Source organism: Bombina bombina, chromosome 1 (genome assembly GCF_027579735.1).
Source record: "Bombina bombina isolate aBomBom1 chromosome 1, aBomBom1.pri, whole genome shotgun sequence".
Lineage (NCBI taxonomy): Eukaryota > Metazoa > Chordata > Amphibia > Anura > Bombinatoridae > Bombina > Bombina bombina.
In genome coordinates, this window is record NC_069499.1 from 1,081,073,555 (window position 1) to 1,081,089,030 (window position 15,476).

At 35.0% G+C, this 15,476-nt stretch overlaps 1 protein-coding gene across 5 annotated transcripts in view; it reads right to left on the reverse strand.

Moving 5' to 3' along the window:
- Nucleotides 1-15,476, reverse strand: part of NFATC2 (nuclear factor of activated T cells 2) — a 273,373-nt gene that overhangs the window by 190,880 nt on the left and 67,017 nt on the right. For 3 of the 5 annotated variants that reach the window (XM_053693631.1, XM_053693388.1, XM_053693551.1), the window contains exons 2-3: nucleotides 14,407-15,415; nucleotides 5,980-6,148 (exon numbers count right to left, since the gene is read on the reverse strand). In XM_053693631.1, coding sequence (XP_053549606.1) covers nucleotides 5,980-6,148; nucleotides 14,407-15,415 — 1,178 coding nt within the window. The remainder of the gene's footprint in view (nucleotides 1-5,979; nucleotides 6,149-14,406; nucleotides 15,416-15,476) is intronic. The other 2 variants (XM_053693701.1, XM_053693471.1) reach the window with 2 other exon arrangements.

Below are 15,476 nucleotides of genomic sequence, written 5' to 3' on the forward strand. Positions count from 1 at the left end.
GCAGGACAATGCTCCATCACACGCGTCCAAGTACTCCACAGTGTGGCTGGCAAGAAAGGGTATAAAAGAAGAAAATCTAATGACATGGCCTCCTTGTTCACCTGATCTGAACACCATTGAGAACCTGTGGTCCATCATCAAATGTGAGATTAACAAGGAGGGAAAACAGTACACCTCTCTGAACAGTGTCTGGGAGGCTGTGGTTGCTGCTGCACGCAATGTTGATGGTGAACAGATCAAAACACTGACAGAATCCATGGATGGCAGGCTTTTGAGTGTCCTTGCAAAGAAAGGTGGCTATATTGGTCACTGATTTGTTTTTGTTTTGTTTTTGAATGTCAGAAATGTATATTTGTGAATGTTGAGATGTTATATTGGTTTTACTGGTAAAAATAAATAATTGAAATGGGTATATATTTGTTTTTTGTTAAGTTGCCTAATAATTATGCACAGTAATAGTCACCTGCACACACAGATATCCCCCTAAAATAGCTAAAACTAAAAACAAACTAAAAACTACTTCCAAAAATATTCAGCTTTGATATTAATTATTTTTTTGGGTTCATTGAGAACATGGTTGTTGTTCAATAATAAAATTAATCCTCAAAAATACAACTTACCTAATAATTCTGCACTCCCTGTATATATGTATATATTCATATACATATATATTTAAAATTTGCTTCCCAACGCTGCGTGACTTACCCCCTGCGCTGCGTTAGGTTCTGTGCCATGTCTATTGGCATTAGAACAAGGCTTTCATTGGAGCCTATGGAAGTGCACTCTCGCTAGCACAAAGCTTCCAGGCAATACATACGCGAGGTTGCATTCACATTGTGTTTTACTTGTAATACCAGTGCACATTTGTGTGTGCTGGTATTATTGAGTGGAGCGCAAATATTACGCTTGCAAAAGCGCAATTTTGCACTCCACTCATAATCTAGCCCTATATTGCATGTGTGTGTGCTTATCTAGATAGATAGATAGATAGATAGATAGATGATAGATAGATAGATAGATAGATAGATAGATAGAAAGAAAGATAAAAAGACAGGCAGACATACAGACAGACAGATAGATAGATGATAGATAGAATTTGGGGGGTTTTAAACTAGGCCGTTCTTTTCTATGATAGTCCTGTAGAGCACTCTAGTACACTATTATCATGGCTAAAAACATATTTAAAACATATTTAGCTGTTAGTAAAAGTGCACATCTGATATTTTAAACTGAGCATCAAGAGTAATCTGCAGGTTTAACTGTATAAACAAATGAATATAGAGTTTACTGTCCAAGGCAGTGTTTTATACATCAGCTCTGGTCTTTGTGCAAATAAATGTCCATCATCGCTCTTTATCTCACTGCACCTGCCATAACTCCTGCTTACAGGCTGAGGTGTGTGTGTCCACTGCCTTCAGCTAACAATAAAAGCTTTCTCATCTGTGTACTCAAAATTTTATTTGTCTTTCAAGAATGTGAAGAACAGCAGAGAGACAGATCTTCCACATGTAATAGTCAACTGTAAACCATGTGCCATATATCTACATATGTGTAATATGATTAGTAATTACCTCATTGCCATTAGACTACAGGTCCTAGGAGAAACCAAGGTACTAGCATTGTAATTGGTTCTAGGAGCAAATTAGCCACAGACATATAACTGCTACTATCAATCTTTATTTGTAGCAGTGACTACTAACTGCTATATTAGAAATTGTTTTGTTTTTTTTGTGTGCTTTGTTGCATTAAAAATGGGCATCTGATTATTGGTTGTTTCTTTGCTGATAAATAAACAGAATCATGCAGTATGCAGAAGTGGTTTTCTTTACCTGGCAGTGCACTCCTATACCATACACCAGATGTGTATTTCCTGTTAGTTTCAAAATAAAATAGCTTTCACTTAATCTTTTTGTGCAAAAATCAATTTTTAACATGTTGAAATAACGCTTCCCCATTTGCATGATGGGAATTTATTGAATGTAATGTCCATTTAAGCACTTTGCTACTGTTGGCATACATTGGTTAGAGGTAATAAATAAATGAGTCATAGAGAACTAATTACTCCAAAGGCTGTATATGAAGCCTCCAAGGATATGCACCCTACATATTGCTACTCAACACTCAAAAACAATTCCAGTCTCCATACACCCTTTTCACCAGTGCTAAAGACCAGGAAACTCAATACTGCTCAAGTGTCTTTACTTACATGTATAGGTGACAAGAACAAATAAGCTGTCTGTGCAGAATTAGCAACTTCATATGACACTTCTTTAGATGGCCAAGAGAGGTACATTCTCTTAAATGCAGAATTGCAAAACAAATATTGTTGCTATGCATGGATTGACTAATAAAAATGCAACAGATATGTAGAAAAATATCAACACCTTAATTGTACTGATATCTGTAATTCTAAACTGAGACTGAAGACATGGGGTACATTGAAGCACCTAGTATATCTCAGTTTACGTAAGACATGTTGCTCTGCACTGTGACTATATCCTTCCCCTGAGCTTCATCACTGTTATCATAACTTTGTGTTCTGTCATTACATTCACACTCTGTCTCTGAGGAGCAGCACCGCTCTGTACTAACAGAGGAAGAATGTAGTGCAAGGTTATATCAGTACAGAACAAAATCACCCTGTATACAGAATTGTAATGCATACACAGCACCATTCTGAATTAATGGATCAATTTTATATGAATATGTTGGTAGTAAAGTCCTGAAGTTTTGTATTGAAGTGATCAATGGGTAGACTGACGGGGGGGCAAAGAAAAGAGTGAACAAATAAAATAGAAAGAAATTATAAAAAAACTGAAAAAAGGTGATAGTGATAATAAGTGAGGAAAAAGAGAATGCGGCAATGATTGAAAAGTGGGAGAATATGTGTGAAATAGTGGGTGGGTCAATAAGAGAGGGTAGAGCGGTACTGTGAGATAAAAGGAGGCCAACAAAAGAAGAGGGATTGGTAGAAAAGAGGGGAGAGAATAGAAGAAGGCTATGAGCAAGAGAAGGTACATACGCAGAGAAGAACATAACTAGAGATTGTGTCAGACATATCATGACAAACAAAGGCAGTAGATGACAATGTGAGGACACGAGGCAGAAGGACAGGGCAAGAGAAGAAATGAGATAGAGAAGAATAAAGTGAGAGGTCAGTGTGGGAAACAGGAGAGGAAAGTTTGGGTATCGAGAGAGATGAGAGATATACTTAAGGAAAAATGAAAGGCCAATGAGATAAACAATGAAAAAAATGGAAACTATAACATATTTTTAATACGTTATCACACATTTTAAAATGCAACTCTGGTTAAAGGCTATAAAATATTGTGTGCAATAACATATAATGAGCTAGATTATAAGTGGCACGCTAGCTCTCACTCGAGCGTTAACTTTGCTTGAAGCTGGACTTTGGATATCACAATCACGCATTATCTCCATAGACTTCCATGGAGAGTGCAAACTGAAAAACCCTTACACCTATACTTGTACGCTAACCAGATCATATTTAAACTAATTACGCTAAACCCGACATGAAATATGAATATTTCACATCCCAATGTTCTCCACATAGAAGAATATGTACTATGTATTATTAAATTTAAATATATATATATATATATATATATATATATATATATGTATATATATTTATATAATGATTTTTGGTAATATATATATACCTATATATATGTGATTATATATTGGTATAGATATTTACAGATATATATAGGAATCTCTTTTGAACAATACAAAGAACATTTTCTATAATGTGAAGAACAGTTGAATGTAAAATCTTTACAGTAAATAAACAGTTAAACATATTAAATATTAATATTGAATAAGAATGTTTTTTATGTTTTCAAGCATTTGACTGCAAAGGAATCTAATATGTATGTATGTATATATATATATATATATGTGTGTGTGTGTTTATATGTGTATATATGTATGTAAATATCAATACATAAATACATCTGTACACACACAACTTTTTTTAACTCACTACCCTTTACGCGAGTTCTTCAGTCACACTAGCCCGACAAACGCAAATCATAATTGCACTTGAGCGAATGCATTAACTTTCAACTTGTAATACACTTGTTATATCTGACACACACAAAAAGGCAAAAAAACAATATTACTTGCACTCAAATGTTTGAGCACCACTTGTAATCTACCCCTACACAGGTAAATGCTTAGTAAACCCTGGTAAAAATTAAATTATATTCTATATTTAAAAATGAAAATTTATTTTGCTCCAGTACTGAGAATTATGGATAGATGCCATAAGCAAATATAATTAGGTCAAATAGATAAAAAATAATACAAAAAAAATCAACCAATTTATTCCTACTCCATGGGACCGATTTAACAATCTCTGTATCAGCCCCAATGCTTCTGTTTCCACGCGAGCCTTCAGGCTTGCCGGAAACAGAAGTTAAGAAGCAGCTTCTCAACTCGTCCGCTTGCTCTGAGGCAGCGGACATAAATTTGCCAGATCGTATACGATTGGGTTGATTGACTCTGCATGCTAGCGGCCGATAGGCCGCGAATCTGCAAGGGGTGGCATTGCACAGGCAGTTCATCAGAACTGCTAGCTGTCACAATTAGCGGTGCAGGGCGGACATGATTCGCTAAAGCGAATCATGTCCGTCTGGGGTATGATAAATCTACCCCCATGTGTCTACTGAGATGATGAGCTATAAAAAAAACAATTAACATTTTCCGATACTATAAACGTTTACAATACATTTTATATTGTGAATTAACAAAAGGGAAAGTGAATTTATAGTACCTCATATTCTCAGTAGAGTCAGATAAGCAATAAATGAGCTAATATTGTTTAGTTAGTTTTATAAGGATATTTTGTCTTTCTCTAGTTTGGTACGATGTATTGAGTGTCATGATTTGCATATACTTTATTCTGTTGCATTATAGATTATTCATGACTTTGAATAAGGACTTAAAGGCTATAATTATTACTTCTCAAAATTACAGGATATTGTAATTGCCCTTGAATGGGAAATCACAGGATATAACTGGCTATACCTTCATTCTGTATCTGGTATTCTAGAACATAATTAATTGTGCACATGAGATTACAGGCTATACACAATGTTATATCATATATTACAAGCAATACATGGTTTTAAATTTGGGATTGCTGGCAATAAAAATGTGATTACAGGATACGCAACTGCTCAGTTATTTATGTGGGATAACAATCTATATACATAATTTCTGTGTGGCATTACTGGCCATATAACTGTCTGTATGGCAGACTAAATGCTTTATAGCTATCTTTTTATCACAGCTTAAACATTTATGCAAACAAAATCTCTGGTTAGAGGATTAAACTGAGATTTACTAAGGAATGAAACTAGTAGTCTGGGATAGGAAACTGAGTTTAGCCTAGGAATTGGTCACCGATTAAAGGGTTGTTCCCAAGATCCATAACTTTTTAAATCTTGCAGTGTCCTACTCCTTAATTCTTACATTTAGGCTTTAAATTTTTTTGCTTTAACATCTAATGTGCTGAAAACTGCCTGCTTTAGCTGTGAGTAATGAACCACATGAACAACACATAAAGCAAGAAAACAACCAGATTTCAGCAAAGTGTTAACTATCTCAGTTCAGCAAGAAGGAACCAGTGTTTATTTTTTAACAAAAAAATCATAAAGAAAACTGTTGGAATTAAAATGTTAGCACTAGATCATGACAACAAATGATCAGACGTAACCCTTTAGCTCAGGGGTCAACACATCTGTTTAAAATGTAGGAGCCATTAAGAATATTTAGGAGGCAAACATACTTTTAGGAGCCAGACACTTTTTAATTTGTATATGGATATATGGAGAACAATCCAAAAAGTTAGGAGCCAGGGGTAAAATTATCAGAGCCAGTGGCTCCCTGGTTCCTGGGTTTGTCAAGCCCTGTTTTAGCTGCATTGAGATACAAGGAGTAGAGTTCACTTACCTGGATGACTGGGTGACCCCCAGTAGGTGCTTTCACTGCCCCACGGCTGCCTTCAGTCTCATAGTGTGCGCGGTGATGAGGTTTTGGTTGTACCTCAATCTGTAGCTCATAAGAACCTGCTTGACTTGCCAGTGGCCACTCCAGAGGAGGAAGAGAAGCCACTGGAATACTGTAAGAAACACATTCAAATGTGTAAATGTAAATCAAACACAGCTCATGCAAAGAAATATATATAAAATCACAACATATTTCTAAATCATCATAAATATTTTATGGCAGTACCTTTGTAAAAGAGCAACTGGACATTTCAACGGGAGGGTTCATCCTAAAACAGGTAATGCTGCATTGCAAGTTAGGATTACAATTCTACAAAGCAGTTCCTTAGGTTCACTACATTTTAATGGCCTCTAAAGGTGAAGTGAAGATGAGTAAAAAAAAAAATGTCTGTAATTGATTTGGGGAAAGTATGACATTTATTGTGGATTTGTGATGAGACAGTGACAATGTCTGCAGTGCTTAAATTAAACACAATGTATGCTAGTAGTACACAGCATTTCTAGTAGTAGCCATGCTAATATGGATATTTGGCACAGTCTGGAAGCAAACCTCTTAAAAAGACCCTTGAGCAATGTTAATTATACCACCTTTAAAAAATATAAAGAAGTAAATGAGCTCCTGCACTGATTAAGCTATTGCTGTTTAGAATGTTGCAGGGCCACTTTTGGATCCTAGAGGATGCACGCCAGTATGTCTAATCCAGTAGAAAAAAACACTTTAAAGTTAAATTACAGGAAATAAATAATGAACGCATAGAATAAAGTTATTTTACTATACATATTTAAACATTTTATTACATTTTGAAGGGATATGGAACTCAAAATTAAGCTTGCATGATTCAAATAGTGCATGTAATTTTTAAGACATTTTTACATTCACTTCTATTTTCAAAGGTACTTTAAAAAAAAGAATATGTACATATCCTACACTAGTGGAAGCTAGCTGAAGCCTGCGCCGTATATGTAATCTCGCCCTTGATAAAATAATTAAATTGGAAGTTGTTTAAAATTGTATGCTCTGTGTGAATCATGAAAGAAAAAAAAATGGGTTTCATGTCCCTTTAAATATAATATGCCTTTGTCTAACTATTGCTCTAGAAGGTTTTATCTGTTACACAGAAAACAACAACTGTAAGGATATGAGATTCATATTATTGAAAAACAGAAGCAGCAGTGTTTGTTTTATACTTTAGATTATATTTGCAGCGGGTGACAGCTAAGAAATGAGTGTCTGCAATGCAAATCACCTGTTAGTCAGAGGCATATTAGGATAGACCAACGAAGCCTGTGCCAAAGTCAGGTGCGATTTAAAGGGGCAGTACATTTTGAGGGATAGTTCTATGATATGATTCATTTTCCCTCATGTGTTCTCCTAGATTTTATTTGTATCCATTTATTTTCTAAACCATGATCCCCTTTAAAGGGACAGCATTTCTTTTGGGATTAAGAAAGAGCATACAGTTTTAAAAATGTTTCTAATTTGCTTCTATTATAAAATGTACTTAATTCCTATGATATTCTGTGTTGAAGAGATACCTAGGTAGCCATCTGGAGCACTACATGGCAGGAAATAGTGCTGCCCTCTAGTGCTCTGTCAAATGGATAACATTCTTCCAAAACTGCGGCCAGACATCTGCATGCTCCTGAACTTACATCCATGCTTTTCAACAAAAGATTTCACGAGAACACAGAAAATGTGATAATAGAAATAAATTAGAAATGTGTTTAAAATCGTCTATCTGAATTGTGAAAGACATTTTTTGGGTTTCATGTCCCTGTCATACATCTACCCGCCTTCATTTGTGATAACTATATGAAGCAAATTTGAGTTAAATAGTTGGGTTAGGTGAAGGGGATTAAAAGGGCAGCACAACAAATAAATACACCACTGGTATCTGTATTTAACTGGGAAATAGTTTACAGTAAAGATGGGCATTTATTTTGTTGTGAATGTAAATTTGTAACAAAAAATAGATATTCATTTCATTTAACAAAACAAATATCTGAATGAGTGCACCAACAAAATTGAAAAAACAAAATTAAACAATGATGACGAAATTCATCAGTATTAATTTGTTTTCTTTAAATTACCTTTAAGGGGTTAAATACTTTTAGCGAGCTGGAGAGCCACGCTTGGCCGCTCCTCTTCTTCACAGAGCCCCTGCTTAGCACGGCGGCTCCCAGGGCCTGCACTAAAGGACTTTCTACTTTAGCACAGGACCTGGGAGCCGCAGCACTAAGCCTCATATCAGTTAGGTCAGGCTCTGTGAAGAAGAGGAGGGGGGAGTAGAGTGCTCTCCAATGCGCTAAAGGTAAGTATAAAGCTACAGACACTATTACAAGTCATGCAGAATTAAAGGGACAGTCTAGTATAAATTTAAACTTTCATTATTCAGATACGACTTTTAATTTTAATCAACTTTCCAATTTACTTTTATCATCAAATCTGCTTTTTTCTCTTGGTATTCTTAGTTTAAACTAAACATAGGTAGGCTCATATGCTAATTTCTAAGCCTTTGAGGGCTGCCTCTTATCGCATGCTTTTTAAATCTCTTTTTAACACAAAGAGACAGAAAGTACACGTGGGCTATATAGATAACACTGTGTTCAGGCACAGAAAGTTATTTAAGATCTAGCACAATACAATGCTAAATTTAAGACAATAGATAATAAACAGTCACAGTCATGTGATCAGGGGGCTGGAAGAAGGTTCCTAGATACAAGGTAATCACAAAGGTAAAAAGTATATTAATATAACTGTGTTGGTTTTGCAAAACTGGGGAATGGGTAATAAAGGGATTATCTATCTTTTTAAACAATAACAATTCTATGGTAGACTGTCTCTTTAATTTCCATCATACTTCACCAATAGCTTGATCTCCTTGTATTATACAGATTCTTCCAATACCTTAATCTAAAACATAAATCCTTATCTACATGTGTTAATACATTTTAAAGAAATGATTTTACAGTAATATTATTGCTGTTGATTTGCTTATGTGCTACAGTTTATCTTACCTGGCTGGGTGACTATAAAATAAACAATTTAATGTAAACTCATACATCTCTGGCAGGCCAAAAAGCCAGTTACAATCTAAACCTGCTTTTTCACATACCTCTAATTCTGGAACCAATAAGGAATTTTGCAGCATTTTTTATTTAAGGAGTGGTTGACAGTCACCATAAAGTGAGAGATGTCACAAAAACTAGTTACACCATATTTTAGATATTTTAGAAGGGAAAAAGTACAGTTTTTCAAAATGTCTCATAGTTTTGTAATACAAAAGATTTGCCAATTGCACATTTTAAATGGCAGATGGGTCTGACATTTGCAATGGTGTTTTTTGTTTGTTTGTTTTTTATATTATAAGTGTACATATTTCAGAAATAAAAATGAAGTTTTTCATCTGAATGCAAAGAAAAAGTTTTTAGCCAGATTATTTTGTCCATATGCTGGACAAGGATGTAATATTTATGCTGTACATGCAGAGCTGCTGTTTATAAGCAGATTAGCCTGTCCATAATTTGGTTAAAAGATCATTTTTTTGACTGACTTAAAGGGACAGTCAACTCAAAAAATGTTAGTGTTTTAAAAGATAGATAATCCCTTTATTACACATTCCCCAGTTTTGCATAACCAACACTATAATATTAATATATTTTTGACTCTGTGATTACCTTTTATCTAAGACTTTTCTGACAGCCCCAGAACACAAGACTTTTTTTTATCTATTATCTATTGACTTGCATTTTATCCAATTTGTGCAGTATCTGCCACAACTCACGGGCATGAACACAATGTTATCTATATGGCTCACATGAACTAGGACTCCCTTGTTGTGAAAAGCTAACAAAAACATGTGATAAGAGGCTGTCTTTAGTGGCTTAGAAACAGGCAGAAATATAGAGGTTTAAAGGTTATAAAGTATATTAAAGGGACAGTACACTGTAAAATTGTTTTTATATGAATGTATTTTCAGTGACTTGTTATACCAGCTGCAGAGTATAAAATGTATGAGAAATTGCATTTTTCTGTTAATTTGTGTATATGAAGTAGCTGGTTTTGTGCTTTTAAACCACAGCCTATTACAATGGGTTGAGCTTCAGGTAATATCATATCTCATTATGTTATCACTTTATGTACACAGACTTGCTTCCTTATCTTAAATTTGTCTAGAAAACTAAAGCTCAATACTTAGAGAGAACAATGGAAATTATCATTTTATTACTTAACTATCATGCACCCCACTGACAGTGTAATCTCTTCTGCTGGCTGTGTTTACTTAGGCTATTCAATAGAATATACTCCAGTATAGAAACTTTCAGTATAGGCTGGGAAACCACAAGCTAAATCAGCTATTTCAAATGCCAAATTTTGGGTAAAGAAGCTACTTGTAAACAATTTAAAACACTCCAGCAGGTAAAATGAATCATTGGGAACAACTTAAACGGGAGAAAATGTTTAGGTGAACTGTCCCTTTAATATAACAATGTTGGTTGTGCAAAGCTGAGGAATGGGTAGTATAGGTGTTATCTATCTTTTTAAACAAAAACAATTTTGGTGTTGACTGTCACTTTAAGCAGAATCAAATCAGTTTAGATCAGTTGCAAACAAATTTAAATGCTATAGTATGCACCTAATTCTGCAATAAGTAAGTATATAATTACCACATAATTTATCAAGAAGAGGACAACCTGACTATATAGCTTGATAATGATGGTAATGGTTCAAACAACAAGGGAAATACAGGTGGCCCTCGTTTTACAACGGTTCAATTTACACCGTTTCAGAATAACAACCTTTTTTTCCAGTCATGTGACTGCTAGTGAAAAGCATTGAGAAGCAGTGCATTTATTAAAATAGCCAGTAGGTGGAGCTGTCTGCTTGTGTCGCAGCAAAGCCAAGCAAGCTGAAATTAATCAGTTTAACCAGACCTGAGCTATCGAGCAGCTTTCAAAGGAACAAGGTCTTCCTGTCTATAACTCAGTCCAGATTGGAATGCATAGAAAGAACTGTTTGCAGAAAAATGCAAGTGAAGTCTGGGTTGTGTGATTATTTTATTAGGTTTATAATGCTGTCTAGCAAAAGTTTTTGTTTATTTAACTTAAGTTTAATTATATATTCTGTGTTGTGTGATTATTTTATTAGGTTTATAATGATGTCTAGCATTTAAAGTCTTCATTTCAAAGCTTTTAAAATAATGTATTAGGTGTTACTTATGACAATTTTGAGAGGGGCCTGGAACCTATCTCCTTCACTTCCCATTGACTTACATTATAAACTGGGTTTCAATTTACAACGGTTTCGATTTACAACCATTCCTTCTGGAACCTAACCCCGGCGTAAACTGAGGGCTACCTGTATTATTTATTTGTTTATTTATTTATTTACTTATGTATTTTAGTAAGGTGACTACAAAGCCACTGGGTTAAATATTTTTTATTATTATACATACGTATAGAAAGTAAAACTGTATGGCAAAAAAATATGTTTAAATTCTTATAAGATCTCAAGAAATCAGAGAATTTCCTGGGTTTGACTCTGGCTAATGGTAATCTGCAATACCAAAGTTTGAGTTTCAAATTTCTATTATTCAAAAAATGTAACTTGAACAATTTCCCTGTTTTCATGCTTTTGTCAGGTAAAACTATACAAGTTTGATTACATTTTAAAAATCTTATTTAAAGGGACAGTCTACACCAGCATTTTTATTGTTTTAAAAGATAGATAATCCCTTTATTACCCATTCCCCAGTTTTGCATAACCAACACAGTTATATTAATATACTTTTAACCTCTGTGATTATCTTGTATCTAAGCCTCTGCAATCTGCCCCTTTATTTCAGTTCTTTGACAGACTTGCAGTTTAGCCAATCAGTGTCTGCTCCCAGATAACTTCACGTGCACGAGCACAGAGTTATCTATATAAAATATGTGAACTAACACCCTCTAGTGGTGAAAAACTGTTAAAACGCAATCTGAAAAGAGGTGGCCTTCAAGGTCTAAGAAATTAGCATATGAACCTCCTAGGTTAAGCTTTCAACTAAGAATACCAAAAGAACAAAGCAAAATTGGTAATAAAATTAAATTGGAAAATTGTTTAAAATGACATGCTCTTTCTGAATCATGAAAGTTTATTTTGGCCTAGACTGTCCCTTTAAAAAAAAAAGCACGTACTAGAATCTAATAACAATGGTTAAAAAAAAGAGGTAAAAGTAGGCTGAATACTTGATTTTCAAACACTTTTTAGTTCTTGATGCTTGCTTTAGTAGCATGGTTTACAAAATTCACTTTTTTTCCCTTCACTGATATGGTACATACATCTTAAAGGGACAGTTTACCCGAAAATGTTTCTCTCCTTTAATTTGTTCCCAATGATCCATTTTACCTGCTGGAGTGTATTAAATTGTTTACACATATCTCCTTAGCCTTTATATTGGCATTTGAAATAACTGATTAAGCCTTTGATATCCTTACCTATGTTGAAGGTTTCTATACTTAGGTATAGGCTATTGAGTAACTATGTAAACACAGCTGGTAGAATAAGCTACACTGACAGTGTGGGGTGGAAGAGATAAAGCTCTAAAATATTCATTTTCAATTGTTCTTTCTAAATATTGTACAGAGATAAGGAAGGGAAGTATTTAAGTGATAAGATAGCGAGATCTGATCGCACTCCAAACTTAGCCTAATTTGAAGGGCTGTAGTTTCAAAGAGCAAATCCAGCTATTTATTTTGCAAAAGAAGAATAAATGAGCAATGTATCATACATTTTATATTCTGCTGCTGTTATAACAAGTCATTGGGAACACATTAAGGGGAAAACCAATTTACAGTGAACTGTCCCTTTAAATATGTAGTGTAAGATTATTGACAATTGACAATGCAACTAGAAAACCGTCAATTTATTGTTTATGTTGAGTGATTTAAAATGGTGGATGCTGTTATTTCTTGAAATATTCCAGACAAATATTTAGCAAAGTGATGACTTGTCTCATAGGATAAAATAAAAACTATTTTTTAATCTTTTTTTATTTTATAACTAAAATGGGCAATATAAGCAGAATAAAAACAGCAAAAAGTGGTACTAACATTAGCTATGTGCTGTAATTATTAACTAATATGACTATAAAGAAAAAGTCCTGCAAGATACTACAGCATAGAACATTTGTTAAATATTGCAACTAGTGGCAGCAGCATGAAATAAAATTAACCTTGTTTGTTTTACAGGCATTTTTTTATTTATTTGTAAATGATCCTATCGTATAATTCAACAAACATTAGAGATCTATGCACATATTGGAAAATATGCTCACTTGAATTGAAGTTGGACTAGCCTCTTCATCTTAGTAAAACTAGTTAAAGGGACATAATACTCAGATGCTAAATCACTTGAAATTGATGCATTATAACTGTAAAAAACTGACAGGAAAATATCACCTGAGCATCTCTATGTAAAAAAGGAAGATATTTTACCTCACAATTTCCTCAGCTCAGCAGAGTAAGTTCTGTGCTCCCAGGTGCAGGTAAAAAAAATAATAAAAAAATGAAGAAATGAACAGCAGCCAATCAGCATCAGCAGTGCTGAGGTCATGAACTCTTTTACTGTGATCTCATGAGATTTGACTTAACTCTCATGAGATTTCATTGTAAACTTCCTTTAAACTGAATAGGGAAATAACATGAGAGTGCACAAGGCTCATCCCCTAAGCTGTCCCAGGACAGACATACTAATATGCTGCTTAGAAATCCTTTACAATGGGATGTGGCTACTGAGGAACGTTTGAGGTAAAATATCTTTCTTTTTTACATAGAGATGTTCAGGTGAGATATCTTCTAGTCAGCTTTTTACAGCTATGCTGCATCACTTTCTAGTGTTTAAACATTTGGGTATTATGGCCCTTTAAGTGCTCTTTAGTTATAGAAATAGTCTAGTCAAAATATAACTTTCATAATTCAGATACAGCATGCAATTTTAAGAAACTTTCTAATTTACTCCTGCTATCAAATTTTCTTTGTTCTCATGGTATCTTTATTTGAATTTTAGCTTAGGAGCCGGCCTATTTTTGGTTCAGATCTGGGTAGCGCTTGCTGATTGGTGTCTAAATGTAGCCTCCAATCAGCAAGTGCTACCCAGGTGCTGAACCAAAAATGGGCCGGCTCCTATGCTTACCCTCTTGCTTTTTTAAAATGAAGATACCAAGAGAACTAAGAAAATTTGAAAATAGGAGTAAATTAAAAAATTGCTTTAAATTGCATGTTCAATCTGAATCATGAAAGTTTAATTCTGACTAGACGATCCCTTTAATCTGCTAGATATTACTTGATCACAGAAAAACAGCAATGAATCAATGGAAGCAACAGTTCTTACCTGTAGTAGGGCATTGCAGGAACAAGTTGTTTGGGCCATGTAGGTGGCATTAGAAGAATGGACTCTTGACTCTTCCTCTCCTCCTGCTCATACTGCCCAAGGTAATCCGGTGTCTGATATATATGGCATTGCATGTTCTTGTGGGAAGACACTGGTGAAGGATCTGGACTTGTTTTCCACATTTTCGATGGTATGCCACAGGAAGGATCCGTAGTAAGGTTATTCATAGCATCCATTGAATGAGATGATGCAGAAGGGTGGCTGTAATTCTCAGAAGAATTATCTTCCCTTATGTGAATATGAGGTGAGGCCTGGGGGGAGGGGGTCCTGGACTGCCTTGGAGAAACCGTAGTTTGTTGGTTAGTGTAGAGCTCAGCACAAGAATACCTTCTTTTTGAGCCTGGGGATGATGATCTTGAGTTGGGTCGAGGGGATGGAGAATGTGGTCTTAGGCAGGTGTCCTCTGTGATACTTGCTCGCGGTGACATTATTGGAGAAGCTCTGGGGGAATAATGAGTATTGATGTTTTGAAACTGTGGACATAGTTCATCGCTAGGGCCATTATTTGGTGAAACACATGGTGATGTGTAAGGAGAGAAACTGGTCTCTGAAATAAAACTTGCTGATGAACCACTGCTAGCTGGACTCAAGCAAAGCGGTTCTCTGTAGCCCTCATAACCAGGTACTGGCAAAGTAAACCTTGGACTAGTAGCAGCTGAATTTGGTTGGTGTTCTACCAAAATATCTGAATCTCTGCTGCGATATGACCCCCCTGAGTGAATCAGTTCATTATATGTGGTGATCTCAATCCTTGGACTCAAAGCTGAAGCCCCAGCAGCCTTTAGATGGTCCAAGTAATATTTTGACCCTACACTATCTGGCTGTTCATATCTGCTCACAGGAAAAGGTAAAGGATTGCATGCCTTGAGGCCATATTCGGAGACATCGCCATGTGAGTAAGCAACTCCAGAGGGTGGGCTGATGATTTTATGTGAAGGAGTCGGTTCTTCTGGAAAAAGAAGGGTCTCTTTAAGACTATTTAAATAATATATTACATAATTTGAACAATT